The following is a 27,568-nucleotide window of genomic DNA, read 5'->3' as shown; positions in this document are numbered from 1 at the left end:
AAATGACAGAAACATTTAAAATGTCAGTTGGGAAAAGTATTACCCTTCATACTAAAATTAACAGTTTTCTCTAATATAAGAATTTTTTTGTAGAGTTGTAAATCATTTTACTAAAAATATTATACATAAAACTTTCTTTTATAAATTATTCTAATTGTTGCTAGTTAAAAATTTACTTAAAATCATTCCTTTTAAACAAAAAAAAAAGTTTAAGGAATGCTAATGAATTCTTGCGCCGCCCTCCTGGGCTAGGGGTAGTGCTTCTTTCCTGTAATCTGAGAGTCCTGGTTCGGTATTGTGGTTCATTAACCGTATGTTCTATCTGTGAGGTGTGTAAAAAAGAGTTTTTACCTCTGCAAAAAACCCCCCTCTGCAAAAAAGAGTTTTGCAAGTGAGTGAATATCATCTTCATATGAGCTAGAAATCAGACTTCTGCCCTCGGGTGCTCAGGGGTCTTTACCTTTAGAAGCTACTGCACCCCCTTTCCGTTGTAACACGGATACATCATCATCAATGAATTCTTGGAAAAATCACTTTTATATTTTTTTCAAAGCAATTGCTTTAACATAATCCTTAGCATACAAATGGCTTTACAAATAGTTGTAGACTAATTTTCAAATTCGTTAATATTTTTATTCTTTTAAAAATTAATTCCCCAATGGCAAACTTCATCTATTTTCTTTCACTAATAGGAAAGCACTATCATAGTTCTCAACGCGTTTGCAATTTGTACGGCGTAATTAAGAATGAAAAATATATGTACTATCATAAAAGTATTTCCAGTTTAAAAATTAAGACATATTAAATTCGGTTTTGATATTAAAAACATAAAATACAAAAACTTTTTTCCCAAATGGAGCCATAAAGGAGAAGAGTAAAGACCAAAAAAGCATTATATACAAACATGGTTACTTTTCAACATAATCGCGTGAAGATTCAGGATTCCACTAGTAAGGAAGCACTCAATCACGTTCATTCTCGAACTTCATTCCAGGGTAATTCGGCCCAAGCTATATTTAGCATCACAAGATGTTGATAACTTTACTAAAATCAGGTGCCTTGGTTATGTCATCAATTTTGCAACTTTATATATATATATATAATAGCTTAGAAGCTTGTGTAGTCCCTTGGTCTAAAAGCTGTAACCTATTTGTGGTGTTAGCATGGTGGCCAGCATTTCTGCTGTTCGAATTTCAATAACTTTTCCCTGATATTTCCAGGGTTGTTTTTTTAAAGAAATTTTTTTGACATTTTTCGGATGTTTCTAATATCTTCAGAACATTACCGCTTTATTTTATTCTCCTCAATTATTGCACAATATGTTCTTAGTTTAATTTTAAAAATTCTTTTACTCTTTTAACTAAAATCAATGTAAAATAAAATTTAATTCTCAGAAAAATCATCATTTTCACTCATTGGATTTCAGATAAACTTTAATTCTGTAAAACCCTTCCCTTTTTTCGCAAATATATGTATCAACTAACACTAGAATATACATACCCATGAAGACCTATTTTTAACCAACCAGTCAGAATTGTTTGTCAAATTTACTCACGAAAAATGCAGCACGTAAATATATGGACATTGGCGGAATGTTTAAGAACTATGTTACCCGATTGAATAATGGGGTCTCCCCTACCTATACTGTTTACCAACACGCCAATCAGAAATGAACAATAATTTTAGTAACTGAAGAAAAATCCATTTACAAATACAAAATGAAATCTTTGCATTAAAATAGGAGAAATTCTTCAATGAAATCAAAACTGCATTGACTTTTAGTTCACCTACAATAATAATAATTAAAAAAATTAAAATCACTTGCACATTGGTTCAGTGCTTAGCCCATAAAATAGAGAAAAAAAGTAGGAAATCGGTCTTTATCAACTTTTTTCTTTATTGCATAAAAAAAAATGTTTTAGAGATATAAATTTTAAAAAAGATAGAATGAATGGATTTTGTAAATTTTTGTGGCAAATAGTTTCATGTACATCAAACGTATAAAAAAAAATGCTGCCCTTCTCTTTTTAATTTTTTTTTTTAAATTACAAGAGTGATGTGCACCTTTAATGTATCAGACAAATTAATTTCTCTTGTTTAATATTATATTTAAATTATAAAGCATTTTGTTGAATGTATGGGAATTTTAAACGAACACAAAATAATAATAAAATATACTAAAGGAAAATTTTAACAATATCATCCAATTCATGCCATCCATAACATCCATTCACATGGAGAATTTAGTAATTTGCCGTCATAATGCATAAAATAAGCAAAACAAAAAATATTTTGGGGAAATAATAGCAATGACGTCCGATACTTCATAATTCAACCTAAAGATTTCCGAGAAGAGGTGAAAAAATAATTATTGTAAAATACTTATTTAATGAAAATATATAGTTTTGGAATTATAATAGTGGATCAATATTTTACAACCAGTTTTGAATATTAATACTCAAAAATCATACTTTCGCTCTCGTAATACATATGATCGATTTCACGTTCGAAGGAAGAAAAGGGAGGAGGCAGGATTAACTTTACTTATATATCTTTTTAAATAAAAAAAAACCCTTTAAAGTTTAAAATCATAACAGTAACTGGGCATTAGTATTACTGCTTTTTCACCTAGTAAAAAAACCGTCTTTGTTAATTAGGCCGATAATTTGTCGTTCCGAAATAAAGCAAACAAAAGCGTTCGGCGAAAATATCACATATATATATGCAATAAATTAGATATGATGGTTAATCCTTCTCTTCCCTAGTCTGTTTTAGAAAATCAATAAAAGTTTGATTTTTATTAGTTGCAAACGATGTTTCATTCTACTTATGAAAAAATACCAGCGAATTATCATGTTCGATAAAAATTAACATTTATAAAAAATTCAATTTTATAATAAATTTTCCTGATTTTTCCCGACCTCCTGGAATTCTCCGACGATTCGCAATTTTCCCGCTTTCTCGGTCGGTCGGCCGGCCGGCCACCCTGGTTAGGTGATAAAACACAACTTCACTCTCATTTCACGCCAAGCTTAGTATAATCTTTTAATGATAAAGTAAATGATAATGAATATAAATGATAAATGTTTATAATGTATATTTTCATGTAAATGTGTGATAAATGAAATGATAATGTAAATCTTTATGTTTTAAACATCGAGCTCCTTTGGATTTCCTGACTATCAACAATTCTTTTTTTTACCACTAGCGCTAATACAAAACATTAAAGAAAGTCGTTCCTTTGATAAGTTATCACCATGGCATTTATCTTTAATTGTTCGTCTTTCTCTGAATTAGACGAAAAAACAGGCCACTTTCATCTACATTAAAAATATTATCCAATTTAAAATTTTCAATTACATTGGCCAACCTGATTTTCCAATCTTCAATTGCTATTAAATCCACATCTCCATTTTAAGATTTAAAATAGATGTTATTGCTAATTCGAAATCATTCGAGCCAGCCATTACCTGCCAAAAACTCATTAATGCCTAATTCTTTTAAAATTTCCAATTATTTTTCCTTAATCAATGTTCCATTTAGAAGAACACATTTGCTCTTACTTGTTTAAGCCATTCATAAACATTTTATTTCTGAACTCGATATCATTTTTTTTTTCTGGAAATAAAGGAAGGCTGTCAAAAAGGATAAAATTAACATTACATCCATGAGGATCGTAATCGGTACCGAATGATTTATGGCCGTTTGAAACAGTGACCGTCCAGAGAAATTTTATTGTGTAATGTTAACCCTTTGCCTACATTCTTTTTTTAATTTTTCTCTTCATTTTCTTCTTAAATGTAGATACGAGGTTCTGAATAAGACAAAGAAGCCATGATGATCAAATACCCCCCTCCCCCGCCAAAAAAGAATTACTTTTATTAAGAACTATTTTCATTTTAAAAGAATAATGATATGTATATGCCTCATTAGTAGTTACAGGTTAGCAATTCTTTCAATTAAAAAAGAAAATATACTCACACTGAATTTGTGAGTTGCATAATCATCCTATTTATTCATGCTATAATCAGCAAACCTGTCATGAAAATATTTATAAATTTCAAATTTTTAAAACAGTAAAATTTAATTATATATTGATAAAAAAATACTATTTGTTATGTTTATATTTCTTTATAAAAAAAATCCAGTATAATCTACTGTAAGGGAAGAATATATAGATATTTATTGCAAACTTTGAAGGTAATATATTACAAGGATTAAAATATCTTACAATAAAACAATATATACAATAAATTTTTCATCCCAAAGTCATAAATAATAAGCAGTTGCCATGAATTCTGTAAGTAACAATAAATATCAGAGTCCTTTTCCTTTCTTTTGTTTGATTTGTTGCACCAAAATTTTGTAACGTTCAATACATTCTTCCTGTAATAAAAAGAAATATACTTAAGAAATGGTATTAAATCACATGCAGCTCAAAATAGATATATAACAAACATATTAAGTTAGCACTGGAATAAATTATAGAATTTATTTTTTTAAATTAGCTTAAAAGGCATGAATTTTTTACAAGTGTTAGAATACATCATTTAAAGTGCTTAAATAACTAAACTAAAATTTAACTGCTTAAAATTATGATAAAATAAAACACTTTTTAAAATTTACATTTTTTTATAAAACTATTACTTAAACTAATTAATTTGAAAATCACTAATATTGGTTTTTACATATCTTTACACGCCCTTAATATTATGTACAGACAATATACAGTTTCCATGGCATAGAATATGAATTCTGTTTTTATATACAGTGATGGGATGGTCATTATAATTGTAAGATATAGGGTTATAAAATTTAACTCTAAACTTAGTATGATGCCTGATGGAATTACATTGTGGTTTCCTAATAATTAAAAATACTCCATTCATTACTTTTTTACAATCAATACCAGGCTTTTAATAAACAGATTTGAACCAAATAAAAATTAATTCAAAAACTGCAAGTTCAAAATAAACTTTTCATGCATATTTATCGTATTCCACACCCTCATTTATGAAGATTTACACAGCAATAACAAAAAAATAAAAAGATTAAACAATTTAGGAATAAAATAAAACTACTAATAGAGAAATTATATACAAGGAAAATTTCAAGGAATAAAAAATAATCTCAATATAACAAAATGAAGGTTTGTTTAAAGAAATTAAAATCTCTAAATTCTTTACTTTAAATCAAAAATGTATAAAACAAGTACTCAAATTATTTTACAATATTTGTTCAAGAAATATGTTCAAACTAAAAACTCTCAATATAAAGGAATTTAAATTTTCGATAGGTAATGATAAAATATGGAGGAGTAAACAAAACATCAAACACTATTAAAATTATTTCTTAAAATTGTAGAACTGTAGCAACCCACAAAAAGTCTACATTAAATTTTTCACCTTGGTTTTTGTAGATACAAATTCAGCTATTTTCTCCCATCGAGACTCGGTGTCTTTGGGAAATTTTAATAATGCTTCCTCTAGGGAACGCTGTTCTTCCTGCTTCCAGAATTTCTCTGTTTGGTTATTAGATTGAGAACAACCATTCTCTTTAATTTCCTTATTGCACTTTTCTATAGATACACCATTTTCTCTGAAATGATCTCCAGCTCCCTTTTCTTTGGCATCTTTCTCCTCATAAAGTTCTGAACCAAAGTTCTCTTTTTCATGACCAGTTACACCTAAAATGTCACAAAATAAGAAATCTCTCATTACAAAAAGTTAGTAATTTAAATCCTTCACTGATTAAAGTAAAACAATTAATAAATAATAAGTTGAAATTATTATTGGCATAAATTTCTAAATATATTTTTTCAGAATTGTAGGATTTGAATTTCTTGAATGATTATTTTGATTTGGAATATTTTTAATTGAAAGAAATTAATCATGTATTGTAAAGAAAGCGCTAAGAAAAAATATCTAGATATTAAATAGTATACTTATTAAGTTCAAATATAGTAATTTCTTTATGATTTCTGAGTTTTTAAATATAGTTACTTCTTAAGTGACAATATCAATATTGATTACATAGAAAAAGGTTAAAAATTAAATTATCCATCTCTTAAAACTAACTAAATTTCCTAATTTTTATAATACATAAAATATACATTTTTTTAGAAAAAATCAGATATACAATCTGCAGTTGGTTAAAAATGATTATGAAAAAATAAAGGCTTATTGTAGCATTCATTTAAAAATCACTAATATCAATATAACTGGCATTAAAATTACCTTGTAATGGTAAGGATATAGCTTTTGAAAACTTGTTATTTTTCATTTGCTTTACCATAGCAGTTACCTGTAATAAAGATATATTTCAAAATTAAAGTAATACATAAAATCAAATACAAAAACTTTTTGCTAAAAATGCTTTTTTACAGGTTATTTCAACTAATGGGGTATTTAAATGGCAAAAAGTAAGGAAAAAAATTTTATATTATACAACATATTTATAAAAAAAACTAATACATATACTAACTGATATATCCAGCATTGCTTGGGATTAAAATATTTTCATATATTTTCAATGTATATATCATTCTTCTTTTAATGTTTCATATTATATATAATATTTTTAATGCTCACAAAAGTATTATTTTCCTTGTCTTTGTTTGCATTTTGAACAATTGGCTAATGCTTTCTTTTCAAGCTACTCTGAAATTTCAGTGCTCACAGTTCTACTCTCTTCTCGATTATATTATTTATTAATTGGTGGAAGACAGATAAAAATTACAGTAGATAATAACAATAACTTTTAAGCTAAATATATTTGAGAATTCTTATAAAACTAATATGAAACATTACCAAAAAAATTTTTTAAATAAAACAAATATCATAGAAATAAAAGTAGGGCAGATCATAGTCTCACCACTGCCTAAAAACAGATTAACTATAATTGCCTTATTTCAAGATCATCAACATCTAATTCAATAAATTTTGGAAAATTAATATAAATAAAAAAAATTGGAAATGAAACATATCAACGCAAATATATAATTTTGAGTGTTATGAAAATATAAAAATATATCTTACGAGAGAACTTACTGCAAAATCACTGCAGGAAAAGACAAGCAAAATTTTTTAATAATTTCTAATAAATATTTAATTGACTTCAGCACTTTGAAAAGTTGTGAATATCCTTTCCCCTGTCTTAAATAATAAATATTCAAAATTTAGTTGAATTTAGTGAAGTTATTTAGATAGAATTTTGGAAACAAGCACATCACAATGATTTTCTTTTATATTAAGACATAAGATTTTTATTCATATAAAAATATTAAATTTGCTTCTTAAAAGTTCAACTACTAAATTATTTTAAATGGCACTTGTTATGTATAAAAATAATAATTTAACAATACAAGAAAACAAACATGAAACTAAGCAAAATGTGACATGGGAAAATGAAAGAAGTACAAAAAAAAAAAAATAATAATAATAAATAAAAAAAAATGCAGATTATTTTATAAAATGAACATAAACAAGGAAGTAAAAGAAACTGTTAAACACTTGAAGGAAACTTGATTAAAATTTTACAGAATAAGTAAATATTTACAATAAATATATATGTCATCAAAAAGAAAAAAAGACACATGAAAGGCAGCCTAAAAAGAATCATTGATAAGTTTGTAGATAAATCAAAGTTTAAAAATGCATAATCCTTACATCTGAAACGGAACAACCTAGGTGTGCAGCCACTTTTTCCCATCGTTGTAAAGTTCCAACAGGAAATTTCTTCAAAGCTTTTTTAAACTCTATTATTTGATGTTCTGTTAGACTATCCACACACCACTTTTGAACCTAATTAAATAAAATAAAAAAATCTATCACAGTTAAAAATTCATTCTTAAAAAATAACATTCTAAGTTAAATGATTAAAACTAAATGAATTTCTTACATTGTTCTGTTTCTCATGAACACCATTTGGAATTGTTGAAGATTCATTAGATAACGATGTAGGCTCATATGATGAAATATCAGCATAATCTGGAATTTTTGGCTTGCCAACCAATTTCCTAGTCCGTACACGAGGAGCTAAAAAATAAAGCATTTAAATCTTGAGGTTTTTTAGCCCAGTTGGCTTTCCATTTTAATCATATTCTTATGGTTTATCATGTTTAAAATCCATATAACGATATAGCAGTCTTTAATTTCTCACATAAAAATATATATATTTGAAAAATAACAATCTTATAAAAAGATACAAAAAAAATCTATAGAAAAAAATATGCCACACAATAGCATAAAAATCAGAAAAGTAACTAATTAAATTTATGTCATAATTCATTTTCAAATTTACCTCGATTTATTTTTCCCCACTTAAATATTTGTGACAAAAAAAAAAAAAACTTTTTCAAATAAAAATTGACTTGCAGTTTCAATACCTCACTAAAGAATTATGAAAACTCTATATGAAAATTATAATGCAAACTTTTGATAACTTTAAATTACTTTGAACAGTTAAAGAGATGTTTTAACTTAAACAACCTTGCAAATTTAATTGCCACTTTTGTACTTTCTTCTTAACTGTACAATTTTAGGAAATTATGAAATGCAGGAAAGACAAAGAACTAACTCTTCTCATAAATTTCATTATGAAGAAAATTTACTGTACTTTAAATGATAAATCATAATTTAACAATTCTAAAAAAAAAAATCAAATAAAGTTGTAATTCTTATAATAGTAATTTACATACATATATTAAATGCAACCATACAAAATGCATACTAGAAATGTAATAAACAGTTCTCAAAGTAAAAAATGCCATGAAAATAAAATATTTAAAATTTAAATAAAAGGAACATTGCAAAAAATAATAAATAATGTAAAATTAATATCAGAATATTTAACAATGAAAATTGGTAATTAATTTACTTGAATTGATAGAAAGTAAAATTTCTAAACTAGTACTGGTATACATCAGTTTATGAATAATAATTAGGCAACAAGTTTTTGAAACTAAAAGTAAATTAGCTTGCGTTAGGAAATCAAAATAAATTTCAGAGATACTTAAGTTTAAAGTATTGAAATTATGTAAGAGAATAACAAGCATAAAATTTGTTTTAATTGTACATTATATACCTTTTTAAAATCAAGTACATCACTGACATAACAAAAGAAGACATTTAAAAAAAATATCAAAGTATAAGATTCTTTATCTTCCTGTTTAAAACAGAAGCATATATTTAAAGAATAATTTACCTGGAATCTCTTCCTCTTCTTCCTCTTTCTCTACTGCTTTTTGAATTTTGAAATAATTTCTGCAGGAAGCAATGTAAGATGGGGAAAACTTAATTACATGGATGATAAAATAAAATAGCCGGATGGGAAATAAATCTTGACACCTGTAATGAGTAATTTTTCAGTTATTAAAATAAAGTCTGAGAAAATGAATTCTGAAAGAAATTTAAATTAAAAAGAAAAAAATTGCACTTCAAAATAAATAACATTTAAAATTTATTTATTTGTAATATATATATTTTTCTAGATATCATATACAGTGTGACTATAAAATAATGGGAAATATCTGGAACTCAATTGTATAAAAAAAAAAATCTGTGCAGCCAAATATAATCATAATTGGTCTACACTTTATTCTGACCAAGAAATTTCAATTTATGTTTAAAAAAAACATTTCCAATTTTTAGCCAAAATTGTAGTATATCCTTATATGAACAATTAGCTCATTCAATCACCGAAGCATAGGAGTTGTAATTTATTGTAAGTAGCAATTTACCTCCTCATTTTAGCTTAGTTGTAATTTATTGCAAGTAGCAATTTGCCTCCTTATTTTAGCTTAGTTGTAATTTATTGCAAGTAGCAATTTGCCTCCTTGTTTTAGATTTATATGTTCATCACATTCTAAGGCAAGATTTGATAGATGGATGAACATTTAATTGTATATTTTCATCAGATAGCAAGAAATAAATATAAAGTTACATGTCCAATGAATCTACACTAATAGTTTTGTTCTGGGACAAAATATGCATTCTAAAGAACACATTTTTTGGAAAATTTGAAATTCCTAGAAACAATGAATCAACAACATAAAAGCTAAATTTATAATAATAATTCACCTAATTAGGTCAATTGTATGTACACTACGATATTGCAATTACTGATAAAAATAGATGGATCTTTTTTACATAAATCAAAATACCAAGATAAAAAATAGTTTTAAAAAATGTTTAACAAAATTTGGTTTACAAAGACAATCAAACGCCAAATATCTACAGTTATTTTATGATTATTCAACAAATAAAACAATCATTGGAAAAAAGAATAAGAAATTTATTTACTATTTTTACTACAATATAATTTTAATTCAAATCAAAATTTCAGATTTAATAAATAACTAGTAAATCAAAATTGAAAAAAAAATTAGAAAAAAATTACACATTTCAAAATTACATAACTAAAAAATTAAATAAAATAAATTACATGAAAAATCTAAATTTTATTTTATCAGTGTATTGTGATGCCACTAACTTCATGCACTTTTCTTAAAATTAATATAAGTCAAATTCCATTTCACAAAAAATAACTTAAATTGCTTCATGTCAAAGATATTTTGCAAATATACTTTAAATATATTTACAAACATTCAAAATGTAAGTAGAGGGCGACATCTGTATGCAAAATCGATATCCTTTCACTGTATAGCACGAAAAAAAAAATCAAATAAAAAGTTGTTTTTTTTTTAATTATTGCAAAGCTTTAGCTATAAAGAATTAGTTCATCCTCTATCCCCAGCCTCCTTCCTGTTTTGTAGGCAATTGAACTACACAAAATGCACAAACAGTTCCATCATTCAACAAAATAAATCCTGTATCATAATACCACTGAATTATAATATCATGAAAGGTGAAAACAAACTTTGGTTTTTGTAAAATAGACAAAGCTTCTGATAGAATGACTTCCTCTTCTTGCTTTGCTTCCTTGCCTTTTCTCTGGTGTTTTGCTTTCTTCCTCAATCTTGAAAGCACAACTTCCTCCTGGAATAAGGCAATAATAATGATTATCTAATTTTACAATTTGATGTGAAACAAACAAAGAGGAAAATTAGAAAATGATACATAACAATTTGGAGAAATGCAAGAACTGGTACTAAATAACAAGCATGAAGAGATTATTTTCATTTTCTTTATTTCTAAAAATAATATTCAAAATTTCTATTTTGATACAAATTTTATAAGCAAATTTTTATTTAATATATTTAATTAAAATCCTACAGAGAATAAATTTAGAAATTTCTAGAGAGAATAAATTATGCAGAATAATTTAGGCAATATATTTCTCTATTTTATTTAAATAGAGTAAATATTCATGTTTTGTTCCAATAACTATAATCTTATTTGGATCATTAAGAAATAACAAACTACTTACAATTTCATATTTCTTCTCCCAATATGCAGTCCATGCAAAAATGTATTGTCCTAGAGTTGCTAAACAGAACAGAAATATTGTCATCTCAAAGAGACCCATGTTTCTGACTCGTCTGTAATAATAAATTGGTGTACGCCAATCTGGCAAGCCCATCTTGAGGATAAGATCATACCTTAAAATAAAAATACACAGATATTTCAAAAATAAAACATTTACAGATTTTTTTTTTAATTTCATTCAAATTTTCAATCAAAGGAAGGACTAACTACAAAATTAAAACTTCTGTTGATTCACATAAGTTCCATTATTTTTAAATCATTTATTTAATTTTAACAATAGGATTTATGTAATTTTTTTGGGCAAATAATAAACTGGAACAGATACATACTGTTTCCTTCTTTCATCATTTCGTAAAACATCAGCAACAGCAGCAACCTAAAAAAGAAATAATAGTAATCTCTATTAAAATTTTTCAAAAGAAAGTTTTAAGAAATAACCTTCGAAAACATAAAGAAATTTATCTAGAATGAACATACCATCTAAAAAAATATATCACAGATTTTAATCCAACAACATTTAAACTAAATGGTATGTTATTTAAATGATAAATCACACACAAATTTTTTTATTGATATTGACTTAGCAGAAGAAATATATTTTCTTTAGAGAAGATATTTGGAAGAAGAAACAAGAAAATGATTTCTCTCTTTTCAAGTTATATGAGAAATTCCATCATTCTCGCTAATTTTGTCCCCCCCCCCTCCATTACTACCCATCCAGCATGTATTAGCTGAATAGGATGATGGAATTCAGTGATCAACATCACTTCAGACAGAAGGGTAGTGAAATTTTGCTTATTCAGGCAACAATTATAAGGAAACTGAAAAATTCTGTTGAAACAGAATCACTACCACTGTTACTGGAAAGGTAAATTATATATATGCCAGCTTGTATGCCCAAATTTATAAGAGAAAAGTTAACTAAAAGCACAATCAATTTCAAGAGTTTAATTGCAATAAAATAATGTAGTAGAAAATATTATATTTTGTAATCAAAGCAACAAGTCATTTATATGTTTTAAGTAAAACTATATTTAGCTTCTTTCTAAATAGTCAGTTTATGATATCCAAAATTAAAAAAAGAAAGAATTAAAGTTTTCAAATTGAATAATTGGCAACATATGACATATGATTAAATAGAGTTTTTACATATATATGAATTTAAAGGTAATACATGAATAAATACGAATTCTTGTACTTATTCATGTATTCAAATAAAAAGCAAATTACAGAATGACTTAAATCATAATATTGGAAATCAGAAAATGCAGAATATCAGAAAATGATATTCAACAAACATGGAAAAACACTTTTATCAAACAACCTACATTTTAAAAATAAAATAGAGAATATTAAATGTGTTAAAAATTGCAAACAAATACATTAGAGACACATTAGATTTTCTTCCAGAGATTGCAATGTTCAATTAAAACAATCATGAATATCATAGCAATGCTTATAAAAGATGGCATCAAAAAGAAGCTTTAGAACTAAAATTTAAATCAATGAGAAAAACAATATTAGACCGAAAATTTTCTATTTTAAGGTCATTCAAATTTTTAATTTCGAACATGCATTATTTGACATTTATTTAAATTTAAAATAAGCCTGAAGATAAGTTGGTATAACAGCTCGTATGCCTAATGTTAGATCTAAATTTATTAAATTGATCCATAAAAAATTTGGAATCACTGTTCTTCTCATAGACTGTATTTATAAATAAATTAATGCAAATTCTATGCACTACAGAAAAGAAATTAATAGGATTCTGAGCCAATATTACTTTAAAAAAAAAAAAAAAGCACAGCACCCATTTCTTTTTTTAATGTCATATCAAAAGGTAGTTTAGGTAACATTTTTAAAAGCAATACTTTAAATAAAATAATACTTCCACAATATTTGCATTTCTCATTTCTTTTATACATAAAAACACAGCTTATATATTAAAATAGTAGAAACTTTCTCTAAAAAAAAAAAAATTTTTTTAAATAAACTAAGTATTTTATTTGAATTGCTAGTTAATTAGAATATTTTAATTTATGAATTCCTCTTTAAAGATACTGGCTTTAAACTGAAATCGACTTACTAGAATTATATTTTTAGATTTTATTAACATTTTATGACTACTTTTTCATCATTTATTCAAAAAGAAATCTCTTTGTCAATATATTTCCCATATTTTAAATTATTTATTAATCAACATATCTATAACAAACAATTGATTACTTATCATAAAAGCAGAAACTAGAAAATTCAACACAAGAGAAAATTACTTCTTCTTTGGAGGACAAAGCATTTTATATGCACTTTAATATAAAATAATTTATTTTGAACATTTTACCTGCCGAAATTCTTCTTCGGCATTTGGGCTTTTATTTCTGTCAGGATGAAGCAGAGTAGAGATTTTTCTGTAAGCTTTTCGGATTTCACTAGATGATGCTTTCTAAACAAAGGAATATCAAAATAGAAATATATCATATAAAAGCTCTTGGTATGCGATAAAAATTCACAGTTTTTGATAGAGGCATTTGATAATTATACAAACCCGATATGAAATTAAAAAAGAAAATAATAAAAGCATTAACTTGCATGATATTTCATAACCTCAGAAATACACTTTAAAGAATGTCCTATAAGTAATCAAATATAATAACCTTTGTATTTAACAAAGAAATTTCATAAATATCTATATTAAAATTTGTGTATTCCAAACCCTTATTTTTTTTTTTTTAAATCTGTTGAAAGGATTGATTTCTAAAAATCAGAATTAAGCTATATAACACAAAACATTTGGAACTTTTCACTTAAAAAGATAATTTCAAAAACATTTGTAAAATTATATAATTACAGCAAATCGTAACATTTTTACGTGTTATATTTAAAATTACATGGATAAATTAATTAAAACACAAAACATAACCAGTTGGTTACAAATTATTACTGATTGTAGCTCATTATTACTTAAGAAATGCAAATTAAAATAGAAAATCTTATTTTAAAAAATTTTATCAATCAATGAACTTTAAAATACATTTCAACAACTCAATACATTCAACTTTTAATTCACTTTAACCTATATCTCAGGGGAGAAAGGAATAAAGATTTAAAATTATAAAGGATCCAGCTGAATTCCATTTTCTAATATATAGACTTGATTATAATTCATAAATTTTTATTTATTGGCATCAAAATAAAATTAAAAAAAACTTTTGAAACCATAAAAATGCTAATAAATATAAAAATTCTTTGTACTAGATATTTGCAAAAAACATTTTATAAAATTATATTATATACAAATACTATTCCAAGTTAAATACTTAAAAGCAGTGCTATATTACTAATCTAAAATAGTATATAAAAAAATAATTAAATTATCCCTAACAGAGTATTGAAATCAAATCTTTTCAATATTCACCTACTTCAATGTGCACGGCATCTGAAGAAGCATGAACAAATATTTGATCACATGAACAAACATAACTTTCAACAAATTACGCTAAGGACCGATTTTCCTTCAACTCTGTTTATTCAGTACAGTTAAATAATCATTTTAGGGTTTAATAATACATCATTATCTTATCTTTAAACTCACTGGTTTCATTAATGATTTATTAAACTAATGATCTTGATTGGACAGAAATGATTAGCAGAAAATAAATAGTATGAGAAATTTTTACCAATTTTTCCAGAATAATTTGTTTATAAAGACATCTTATGTTTTTAGATAAAACAGCCAAAACAGAATACAAATTAAAAATATTATGTATATTTAAATGTCTTTGAAAAATGATTTTAATATAAATATTTTCAATAAAAACTTTTTGCAAAATTTCTACAATAAGTTTCCAGTTTATCCTGAGTTTTCTAATATTTTAATACTTTCCAAGACATATACAGGACCATGCTAAAATATATTTTACTTGTAGAAATAATTTATAAGAAGTATAAATATTGTATTATCCTAACAATCATAAAATCCCAATGTAAAAAATCGTGCATATTTACTGCATATAAAATGGCATTTCATAACTTTACTTGAAACATAAAATTAAAGCAATAAGAATGAGTTAAAAAATATAAAAAATGTTAAAAAATAAATCATTAAATGTTAATAAATAAGATCATTAAATAAGTAAAGCTAGCTTATTATTTAAGAACAGGGACAAGGAGATATGCATTTTAAATGCATTTTGTTTTGTACCTGTACGTTGCAACAAGTAACCTGAAAAATGCTCAATAGATCTGCAAATGATTCTATTATTAGTTAAAAAACAAACAGAGATCGGTCAGGAATAATAAAAAACATATATTTAATTTGAAGATGATCTATAAGAAAGATTTTAAGCTGGTGATTTCCATGGGAAAAAAAATCTTATACAGACTCAAAGTTGGCTGCCAAAGGCTGCATTTAATAATATTGCAGTTAATTTAAAAGTGATGCAATATATAAATATTCAGATATGTTTTGGTAATACAAGAGAGTTATTTAAAAGCTACCTTTCAATAACACTTATTTCTTTAGTAAGTTTAAGAACAAAAACAGTAATTTTTTTAAAAAAATTTTATATATTATAGTTTTATATATTAAAAATTATCATATATTATAGTTTTTCTACTTATCTTTATCTTTACTACATTTCTTTCAAACAATAAAATCATAATTGTATTACAACTCTCTTCAGTACTGTTAAATACAAACAGAATTTGTTTCAATCATAATAAAAAAAAAAAAAAAAAAGAAGAAGAAGCATTTGTCTATATTATCCAATAAAAGACAAAATAAAATTCCTACAATTCATAAAACAAATTTATTCAATTCATCCATATTTTCATTAAAATTTTAAAAATCAGAAAAAATATAACTATAAATATTGCATTGATTTATTTAGTTATATAATGAATATATATATCTAAACGTAAATTTAGATTTATAATGGAACCTAGTATAGAAAAGGGAAAACAATAAAATTTTTATAAAACATAAATGATCAAATTAATAATATTAAGCTGCAAAGAGAGATAATTACTAAGTACTGTTTATTGTTAACAAATATAAGTTAAAACACATTTTTTTTCTTTGTCATTCAATTAAAATATAATTTTCAAATATATCTAATAATTTGAAACATTATCTCTAAAAAAAGTGATATCTTATTAATTATTTCAAATGGATTACATTTACATGGTATAGCTTTCATTTTTTTTAACTTCTAAAGAATTTTTTTTATATCTTTTAGAAATTAATAAATAGAATAAACAACTTCCAATTTACATGAAATCTCCATTAAATGAATTCAGATATGATTTATGTTTAATAAATATTAACATCTGAATAAAGTAAGCAATCATCTGAATTGTATGCAAGATGAATTAGTTTGAACTAATAAATTAAAACTTTTTATTAATTAGATGAGGAAATCTGCATTAAACATGAATGCTTACTTATTATAAAATTTAATCGAATTTTCCAAACTCCTATTAAATTAAATAAAAAAGGCTTAGAACAATTATATCTTTTAAAAAATCTTCAATGGAAGAATATTTGCTAGTTTCCAAATTAAGAAAATGCACAATAAAAATATAAATCAGTATTTTATTGACAATATTGTAACTACATTAACAAAACTTTAGAAATATTTCAAACAGAAATGATTCAACATTAATTCATGAAATATTTCAGTAACTTGCAACTTTCCCACTTACAATAAAAGTATACCTTGAAATAATTGAAAATTATGCAATGCCAAGTAATTAAAAAAATTTATCATAATATTTAAAGCATACATTATATACATACAATAAATAAAAATTAATCATTTACGGATGAGCAATGTGAACATTTTATAATTATACATAATAACAGCAAAAAATACTTTATAAAGAAAATTTTTGCAGTTATTTTTAATTTTACAACTTCTGCAAAATATATTCTAATATCACTGTTGGTCAAGTAATCCATATTTTAAAACAAATATTAATTATAATTCAAAAAGTGGCTTCGGTTTAATTTTTTAACAATACTTGAAAACTAGTTTGTAAAATATCAGAAAAAATTCTCTAAAATGTTTAAAATAATTGAACATACTATTCTGAAATGATACTTTAAACTAGAAAAGATAACTTTAAGTATTCCAAAAATATATAATTTTTAGATTTGATAAGAAAAATTGCAGCATTAATTAAGCAGGAAATTAAATTGCTGGGGAAAATAATTTAATATTAGTATTTGAATGAAGCTTGATGACGTACATAGATACACGGCACATCAAGTCAAAATCCCTTGAGTTGGTACGGAAATCTTTAAATTGCACAAAATCTTATTCTTGCGTTAAGTAAAGTAATCTGTACATTAATTTTTATAAAAAATCTAATAAAATTTATATTAATAAAAACAATCACTGAACAAAAATCCGATATACCTATAGTATGCCAGATAAGTTAAATAAATTTCAGATTAAGTTAAGATGATTTTCACAATTTCTTTTACCTCATCAACTCCAAGTATATCATAAAAATTTCGTGGAGTGCTTTCAACCAAATCAAACAGTTCAAGATCTTCAGTAGTCCAACAATTGCATACTTCTAAAAAACTTAGGATCGGAAGAGCTACGAACAAAATCAACTTCATCTTGCTGCAATTCTTCTAACTTACGTTTTAAGAAGATTTATTAACAGAACAAGACGTGGAGAAAGTGAATTTTTTTTGTCACATCAACATTTCCTCGGACAGTCAAGCACAGCCCGATGGTACCTTCCGCAAACAGCTGTTCCCATGAGATGACAGAAGATTCAATGCTTCCGCATATCTTCCGAAATTTAAATGGATATGTCCAACCTGGATGCTCAAACATCTCTGAATTTTGGATTCTCGAGTTGAGATGTTCGAAAAATCAACAGGGAGAAATAAAGGGAATAGACGAAAGAAAAAGTTGGCTTATTGCGCATGTGTGAAAGGGTCATTGATTCTGAAACTGCAGCTCATACATTCTATTTTAAACAATATTTTTAACACTCTAATTTGAATACATAAGATTTGGACGAATCTGATGAAAGGAGTTGTATACTTAAGTGTTCCTCTTGTTTAAAAATTTCGTGTCAGTATAGCAAGGAGTTATCATAGCATATGATTTCAAACTTAATCTGTCGAATGGGAATTCAGAAACTAAACAGAAATCCCATGAAAGAATCACTATTTATATTCAAATAATTTTTATACTTCGTTTTTACCAAGTTTTTGAGAAATTATGTGGGAAAACAGCTGATTTAAAGCATGTGCAACAAACCTATCTATAGCGTTTATTTTTTAAAAAATATAGATCCATTGAATGTATTCACTTTAAAATGTGTGTTATTAGAGTAAATAAAATCATAAATAATTTTTTAAATCCATATTTATCATTTATTATAAGTTATTTAAAAAAATAACGTAATTTTATATCCAAGTGAATAAACTGTCAACCGTGATAAATGATGATTTTCGATTTGTTTACGTTGTGATGTGAATTACCGATATATTTTCAATTTAATATTAAAGGACTTTATAGCTTGTGTACAGGTTGACCTGCATTCTATTTGTATTATGTCTGTGCTGTGTTTTGATTTATAAGTAATTTTGAAGTAAGTATTTTTCTATATCTGATGTATAATCTTATCAATTAATACCTTTTTTTTTTTTTTTTCTTATGGTTTATATTTTAGAATAAAATCTTCCTGAGTATTAATGACAGCTGTTTATCTTATGCACTTTTTAAAAATTGATATTTAAGAGATAAGAAAATATTTCAAATCGATAATTTATTTCTTCCTGTATTTCAAATGCGTCAAAAGTATTTTATATCTGCTTATTTATGTGCCATACGTCTACATTTACGAAGTCAAAACTGTGAAGTACGTCTATTTTTGTATTATATTAAATCTAATTCTTTTCATCTCCTTTCTATATTTTCCTTCTCGATGAACGTTCCATTCCATTTCTTTCTGTTATTTAATGAGCATTAACACCATAGTAAGCACAATTATCTTTTAATAATTAATATAATTAAGTGAAGCGTATAGACTGATCATTTCATCTTTGTGCATTCGTGAAAGATAATATTTGATGTTATGTTAACTTGATTAAAATAATAGAAGTCATCAAAATATTCCGCTAATTCTTTCTTTTTATGTTCAATCTTAAAGTTAACTCTGTTTTTCCAGAATGTCTAAAAATGCAGAATTTAAATAAAATGTATGTATTAAATAACATGCATCAAGGTTTTTCACTCTAATTAATAAATACAAATATCAATACTTAGCTATCAAAAATATTATATTTCTTTATAACTAGCTAAATAATTGTTCAATTTTTAACAACTTTTTATTATAAATTAATGCTATACTGTAAATAATTTCTTTGTCTGCTGTCATAATTATAGCTGCTTGCTGACTGATAGTCCTTGTTTAATACTGGAATATCATGTAAATTTATCAGACTTAAATTGTGTAGAGTATTGTGTCAAAACGTGGATAATTTGAACCATTCTTATTTATTCCCTTTCACTACTAATTCTGTCCAACCAGCTGTACAAAAACTGGCAGGCCAATTTTTGTTTCAAATTAGGGCACATAAATAAGTTTCATAGTAGAGGACATAATTAGGATGTAAAGAAATGAAATTCTTGGTAGCAACTCATTTTGCATCTTATATTCTTGATTTGAGACAGAAATCAACCAGTGTAGAATTTGCATGGTCATTTGAGTCAGGTCAGTAGAAAAAGCTACTGTAACTGATGACGTTTCTGTAAACTTATAACAAGAGTTTTTTATGCATTTTATTTGTGCAAGATTTCTGAATGGCATTCTTCCACATGAATCATGAATAAGGGTGGAGAATGAGCCATTAGGGTGTTTCTTGGTGAAATTCTGATGGATAAATGGTTAACAAAAGAAGTATTGAATTCCTTCCTATACACACAAATTCTGTGTACCTAATTACAGTGCAATTCTTCTGTAAGAGTATATGAAATGTGATTTTTATGGCTTGAGACTTGACTATATTCAATTAGAAAAAAAGCTCTATTAAAAGAGAAAGCAACCATATGCCAAATAACATGCTGAGTGCTGTTTTAATTTCATAGTTTGGCTAATTTCTCAGCATATCTTGTAGAATAATTGCACTGTAATTCATAGATTTTTTTGCTGATAAAATTCAGCATTTTTGTTAACTAGTTTGGATTATAAACCTTTGATGCAAGGTTTTTTTTTTTTTTTTTTTTTTTTTTGAGCATCCATTAAAAGAGAATGTAACCATATGTCATGTGACATACTGAGCAATACTTCAGTTCCATAGATTGGTAACTTTCTAAGCCTGTTCTGAATAATAAAGATTAATAATTTATGAACTTCTGCTGATAAAATTTAGCATTTTTGTGAAATAATTTGGATTATAAACTTTTATTTGTATGTGTTTGTTTGAGGGATGTAGAACAGCAAAGACAAATTATCCATTGATGTATGTTATTTATTGTTTATATAAAAGTTATTCAAAGTATATACACATTTTTCTAGAATACTCTATATTTTTAATCTGTAACTTTTAGTAAATAGTTTTTTGATACCTTTGTTTTATATACCTCATATAAATTAAAATATTCATCAGAGTATGATTTTTAAAAATAACAATTTTCACATCATTTTCAGATTTTTAGTTCATTTAATGTCATTTTCTATCATGTCTTTTCATTTATATTTACAATATCATTGTTGATTGCATAAAAATCAATAAAACAATTATTGTGTCAAATTATTTACCAAATTTTTTTATCTTTTCAATTCTGCATAATACCACATAGACATTTATTGGTGTTATCTGTGAATTCCTATATTATATTGTCTTTAATTTTAATTAATTTCTTTAGAAATTTCTCCAATATACATTCTTTATTTAAGAAATATTAATTTTGTCTAAAAATAGAATGTTCCTTTGATTTTGACACTTTTTGTTCCAATGGAAAAAGAACATTGGTTAACTTTCTTTTTAAATTTACTTTCAATGATTTAATGGGGGAAGGGGGGTATTTTGAATAATTTTTAGGAACATTTTAAGGAAACAAATTCACACTAGTGAATGCCATATAAAATCGGATAATTTGAATAAAACGTACTACCGACATTTTAAAATGAGTTAAAAGTGTTGCGATGAATTTTTCATTCAGTAAAAAAGAATCCCGAGCGAAAGTTAGCTTTAAAAAATAACTTTTAATTACTCTTTAGCATTGTAATGTATTCTTTTCTATAAGTAAATAGCATAGTAAAATGAATGAAACATTTTATTTTAAAAGAATTACTTTAATTGGTAAGATACATAAATACTAGCATTATCAGTAATGATATTCAAGTAACTGTCATGTTTCTGATTTCTTTTTATCTGCATACATTTTTCTTTGACATGTAGAAAAAAATATAAAAGGAAATTGCATCAAACTCTTAAAACAAGGACACTAAACTATTTATTCTCTATAAAATTTCAGTTTGCAAGATTGATTGTTGGGAGCTATTTTATTAACTCCAGTATTCATGATAAAATTTGACTGGTCTATGCTTGGGGCTTCCCTTTCAGAAATGTTCCATCTTTCCTTTAATTATTTAAAAAGGCATTTAAATATAAATCTTATTTCTTGAGATATGAAACAATTTTTCAGGCACTAAGATGCACATAAAGTTATCTGATAATATCTTTGTAAAGCTAGCTTTTTCTTCTATTTTTGCTGTGTTTTGGATTATTAAGACATTGTGCCTTATTTGAACTTGTATGCATTTGATTCTCAAGCAGTGTATATAAAATATTCAAAATTCCTTCCTATTAAGTAAGATTTTATACAAATTAGAGCTACTGTTTTATCATTTGCATAATTAAGGCTTTATAGCATACAATTGAATAATTTAAAGGAAAGAAAACCTCTTATTGCTTAATGTGCCATTTGTTGTTGTAATATGAGGAAGCTCTTAAATGTATACTTTTTCATTATTATATAAAGATTAATGTACTAATCTATATTTATACATAAACTTTTTTTTTTTTTTTTACAGATTTAAATATTTCTGGCAAAAATGAATACAGTTGCTCTTCCAATAACTAGTCCTGCTGCCAAAGAATGGCTTTTGTCGAGAAAAGAAAAAATTCGACCTTGGAGTCAATTTTTAGATGTGAAAATGTTTCATTTGCCGGCATCTTTTCCAAAATGTACAGCCAGAGTTGTCAAAAATATTGAATACTTCCAAAGCAATTACATTATAGTATTTATTGGGCTCATTGTCTATTGCATGTAAGTTGATTTTTTTTTAGTCGTTTATCATTCAGTATTCTAATTTATGCTTAGTATTTCTTCTTCATATGGAAACTTACATAAAAAATCTTTTTTTTTTTCCCCCTTCCTACTAGTTTGACTTCTCCACTGCTTCTGATAGCCATTGCTGCTCTGTTAGGTTCCTGTTATATCATTAAACTAAAGAATGAGACCCGAGAAGTATCTCTATTTGGTAAGTTGTGTACTAAATATTTTTTTTTACTTGTTAACATACATATTTTAAGAAACTTTTTAAATTTCATCTTTAATTATGCTTATTATGCCAATATTAAAATAAGTATAAAATAAACTTAAATTCTAAATGGGGAAAAAATTATCTTTAGAAATTTTTTTTTATAGATATCTTAAAAGATTTTTAAAATATAGTGATATAACAGAAAAAAATAGATTATTTCAAATCCCTTATAATACCTTAAACAATTAAGTTAAAATAACTAAATAAATAAAAAAAATTAAAATTGCGGAACTTTAGAATTCTACTAATTTAAATTCCCAGTTAAAATCTGCTTATTAACTTGAGGCTCCATGTTAACTTACTAGACAAACTACAAAAAGAAATAATGAAATTTAATCTGTTTAACCATAGAAGATAAAATGCTGTATCTTCAAATGAGAATAGTGAAGGTTTTAGTCTTGTTGAGATCTTAAGCTATTTAAGATATGAAGCCCTTTATAAGTCCATTTAAGTTGGCAAGTTCATTTGATAATGAATTCCAAATGAATAGGATACATTTCCCCTCGTCTGCAGTTTATGATTTTTTTTTTTTAATATTGTTCTACTTTTTTATTCATAATTAATTCTCTTTGATAGATTTTATATAACTATTTTAGAATGTAGGCTATTTTTAAACTGCATCCTCATATAATAAAGTACTATTAGACTGACAGATATATGATAGTAATCTATTTTAGATATGAGTTATTACATATTTAAATGTTTTTATGTTTTAATTAGCTTTTATTTCATTTTGATAACAATGTTTATAATGACTCTTGTTAATTTTTAGGTCAAAAATTGACTGTTGCTCATCAATACGCTCTTGTTTCAATCTTTGCATTTCCTTTGTTTTATCTTGCTGGAGCAGGACAAGTAGTATTTTGGATATTAGGTAAATAGAAACTTTCTAAACTTTCTTTATTTTTCTTTATATTATTATTTTAAATTTTTAAGATTCAAACTATTAATTCTTTTTTTTCCCCCTTTCATCATTATTTCAAAATTACCTTTTGATAATAATATTTCTAAATATTTCTATCAGTGTTGCTCTTTAAAAGAGCCTGCAATAAGCAAATAAATTATTTATTAATTATAAATAAAAAATAACTTAAACTGTCAAGTATTAGATTATAAAATATGTAACTTTACAATCTAGAAGTGTTTATTTTAATAAAGAAAATTTACTTGATAAATAAATTTTAAAAAAATTAATTGTGTGTGTGGGTGTGTGTAATGATATTTTAAAATCTAATTTAAACTTAATTAATTTCTTAATTTTTAACTCAAATCAGCCCATTTTAACTTTATTATAAAAATATTCTCTTATTTCCTGATCCCATTCCATGTTTTCTATTTAATTAATTCAAGAGAAGCTTTTTAAAATGCTTTTGTCAGTGGTTCCCACACTCCTGTAAAAGGATAAAAATTGCTGATCTAAATAAATTATTTTTTAAAAGATCCCTGTGTTTCCCTTATCAGAATCGACATGTGTGAGAAAATCAGAATAATAATATATAAGCACTCTGAAAAAAATATTTTCCCTTTTAATATCTCATGTTATATAAGACCAGGGATAATTTATTTCGCTCTTCTTGAATTTTTGCACTCTTCTGCCATGCTGTGAACGGTCATCGCTCTGTACGCGCCTTCTTGTAAATAAATTGGGTCTTCCCAGGATGGATTAAAGCAAACTTAAAAATGCAAAGTGCCTTCAATATCTTCAAAACTGCTCTCTGATTCAAAATTATATATTTACATACATTACATATATATATATATAATACATGTAAGCATTATTTTTTGTAAAGCAGAATGCAGTTTGAAGACAGTGAAGATATTTTTTACATTTTTAAATTCTTTTTAATCCATCGGGAAAGCATAATTATTTACAAGCATAGACGCAGCACGAAAGCAGAAGTGGGGAAGAAGGGAGAAATAAATCATCCCTCGTCTTATATAACCTGAGATTTTGATAGGGAAAATATTTCTTCATAGTGCTTCTTAAGATTCTGACAGGGATTTCTGATGCATGAATGACATGTAAATGAAACACATGGATCTTTTAAAAAGAATTTGCTTACTGGACAGTTTTCTGTCCCTTCGTGCTGAGCATGTGAAAGTGTCGGCGTTTAGCCGATTCAGCAATTTTATAAAGCTTCTCTTGAATTAATTAAGTAGAGAAAGTGGAATTGGATCAAGAAATAAGAGAATGAACTTACTATGGGATAAATTAAGATAAAATTAAATTGAAATTAAGAGTTTAAAATATCATTACATATATATCCTGGTTCTCTATTAAATGCTACCGAGTAAAGAATATTTTTGTTGTTGTTTCAGTTGAAATCTTAAATTTGTAAAGAATGAACTTGCAGAATAGTGATAGTAAAATTTATCTCTTTTGTGATCTATGTCTTCTGCTTGATTTTCATTTAAATGAGTATTTTAAACCAGAAAAAATTTCCTTGTATTTTTATTATTATTTTCTTTTTTTTGGAAAATCAAAAATTTTTATTCTTATTGCTTTATCTAGAGTTATAAACCACAATTAAAGAAACTCTTATCCAATGTTTAGATATAATTGCTTTAGAATGTTAGCAAAGCTTTTACTTTAATATCCTTCATCTATTTGAACAAATTTTCTGCTGTGTTAAATATAACTGCTTGGTTAATATGCGTATAGATTTATTGTAAAAAAATCAATTACATTTATCTGAAGAGTCAGAAATTGTCAGCTCTGTTGTATTGTGAATATTCTTATAAACAACCGACTTTTTTGAAAGCAGTTTTAAATCATTTTCTTCTGTACTTATAATATTTTAACCAAATCCACTTTTACTTATTGGTTAAATAGGAAATAATTTGGTACTTTATATATAAAATATTTTAAAGCAAAATCATTATAAAAATATTTTAAATGATATTTGGTTGTAATTATTATAAGAGAATTCCAAACGTGTTCCTGGTGCCATTAAAATTACATTAAATTTATTATTATTTTTTGTAGCAAAAGCTTTTATATCGATGAAATGATGTGTGCAATTTTTAAAGCAATATGTAACTTTTTACATATTTAAATTCATTAATGCTGAAATTATTTTAATTTTGATTTCATGAATTGTTAATATTCATGGAGCTCTGCTATTAATCTAATGAAATGCTCTAAAAAGTCTCTATCTTTGCTTTAATGAATCATATAAAACTATATTTTTCAGGAGCTTCCTTTTTCATTATCATGCTTCATGCTACATTATATTCTATTGAACAAATGAGTAAAGATGAAGACGACATTGATCTTCATATGGCTCCAGTTTAATTTATTCTTCATAGTTTGCTTCATCAGTTAAAAAATTAGAACAACTTATTTATTAGGAATTGTTTTTTGAAATATGAAAATGTTCTGCATCTTTGCATGATATTGTAACCCTTCTTTCAGGGGCTTCATTTTTCTTTATTATGCTTCATGCCACTCTTTATCAGTTACCTGTAAGCAGTGAAGAAGAAGAACTAACAGCAGTATTGGAAATTGTGTAAAAAGTCCTGTATTATTTTTATCATTTGCATTTATTTATATAAAAATCTATGTGAAACATTTTATGTGTGAAACCAATTATTTTTTGGGTTTTTTTAGCATATTTTATTTTTTACTTCTTGAAATTTGTTATTGCATCCTCAAAATATTTATGGCTTTGCTGTGTATAATCAAAATAAAGTTGGTGCATGTAGTTTTCATTGGACCTTGTAATTTTCTGATATATTGCTGTATTTAAATTCATGAGAAACAAATTAATAAAAGGAATAATCATAAGCATAAGGCTGTTATTTATTTAATGTTTATGTTGGAATATATAATATCAGAAGTCTAATTATTTGAAGAAAACTCAGTTTTGTCAACTTCAAATCTACTATATTACATCTGTATTAATTTGCATTGATTTAGAACTTTCCATGAACAAACTTTATACTTTGAGTTGCAATATTTATTAGTTACTTTTATATTAGATGGAATGAGAATGTATGATTTTTATCAAGCAATTTTAAAACATAATATAGTATGGTATCTAGCATTTATGAAGAATGTAAATGTACGCTTTCACATTTTCTTATTTAAAAAATAATAATTCTGCTTTTAATTTCTCTGTAAGTGGAAGTTGCTTTATAAAAACTGGTGATAATACAACCTTAACAGAATTAATATGTAATTGTTTAAGTCACTTCTTATATCAATGATACCTGAATGAAAGCTTTGTGCTCTGAAATAAATCATATTTAATATCTTTAATTATTTAAACTTAAACTTATAAAAATTATTCTTATGTGTAGCGAATCTGTAATATTTATATTTCATTATTCCAATGAATATATATTGTATATTAGTTGATGTGTTTCGTGAACTAATATACAATACTAGTGAATTAGTTTATATCCATTATACAGAATTTAAATTCTCGTTCATGTGTAATATTTTCAGGATAAAAACGAATATATTTTAATTCATTTGCTTTATAATTATTATCCAGAAATTTATTTACAAAGGCATGCTTGCCATATCCATTAAAATC

General features: G+C 25.4%; 2 protein-coding genes across 3 annotated transcripts; one reads left to right on the top strand and one right to left on the bottom strand.

Annotated features, from left to right (window-relative positions):
- Positions 1-4,160: 4,160 nt before the first annotated feature.
- On the bottom strand, positions 4,161-18,289 carry LOC129981609 (dnaJ homolog subfamily C member 1-like). Its single transcript, XM_056092521.1, has 11 exons — positions 17,935-18,289; positions 13,789-13,890; positions 11,777-11,823; positions 11,389-11,560; positions 10,879-10,997; positions 9,205-9,347; positions 7,900-8,036; positions 7,668-7,802; positions 6,237-6,303; positions 5,406-5,686; positions 4,161-4,386 (listed from the first exon to the last, which is right to left on the bottom strand). Exons 1-11 carry the CDS (start codon positions 18,073-18,075, stop codon positions 4,318-4,320), a joined length of 1,413 nt encoding a protein of 470 aa, XP_055948496.1. The 5' UTR covers positions 18,076-18,289; the 3' UTR covers positions 4,161-4,317.
- Positions 18,290-18,926: 637 nt separating this feature from the next.
- On the top strand, positions 18,927-26,814 carry LOC129967270 (prenylated Rab acceptor protein 1-like). Of its 2 annotated transcripts, none has more exons than XM_056081876.1 (5): positions 18,927-19,064; positions 22,515-22,750; positions 22,867-22,964; positions 23,800-23,901; positions 26,443-26,814. In XM_056081876.1, the coding sequence occupies exons 2-5, from the start codon at positions 22,536-22,538 to the stop codon at positions 26,538-26,540; spliced, it is 513 nt and encodes a 170-aa protein (XP_055937851.1). In that variant the 5' UTR covers positions 18,927-19,064; positions 22,515-22,535; the 3' UTR covers positions 26,541-26,814. The 2 variants fall into 2 exon arrangements, with proteins under 2 accessions (XP_055937851.1, XP_055937850.1); XM_056081875.1 differs by having other exon boundaries at positions 26,222-26,814.
- Positions 26,815-27,568: the final 754 nt, after the last annotated feature.

This window comes from Argiope bruennichi, chromosome 1 (assembly GCF_947563725.1).
Source record: "Argiope bruennichi chromosome 1, qqArgBrue1.1, whole genome shotgun sequence".
NCBI classification, from domain to species: Eukaryota; Metazoa; Arthropoda; class Arachnida; order Araneae; family Araneidae; genus Argiope; species Argiope bruennichi.
This window is presented reverse-complemented; position numbering and strand designations above follow the sequence as displayed.

Excerpts from the sequence above, each read along its gene's own strand:
- LOC129981609 (XM_056092521.1), bottom strand. The coding sequence starts at position 18,075 with ATGAAGTTGATTTTGTTCGTAGCTCTTCCGATCCTAAGTTTTTTAGAA. Across the intron at positions 7,803-7,899 it reads TTCATGAGAAACAGAACAAT|GTTCAAAAGTGGTGTGTGGA; the intron begins GTAAGAAATTCA and ends TTATTTAATTAG. Across the intron at positions 5,687-6,236 it reads TATATCCTTACCATTACAAG|GTGTAACTGGTCATGAAAAA; the intron begins GTAATTTTAATG and ends GTGACATTTTAG.
- LOC129967270 (XM_056081875.1), top strand. The coding sequence starts at position 22,536 with ATGAATACAGTTGCTCTTCCAATAACTAGTCCTGCTGCCAAAGAATGG. Across the intron at positions 22,751-22,866 it reads GGGCTCATTGTCTATTGCAT|TTTGACTTCTCCACTGCTTC; the intron begins GTAAGTTGATTT and ends CCTTCCTACTAG. Across the intron at positions 23,902-26,221 it reads AGTAGTATTTTGGATATTAG|GAGCTTCCTTTTTCATTATC; the intron begins GTAAATAGAAAC and ends TATATTTTTCAG.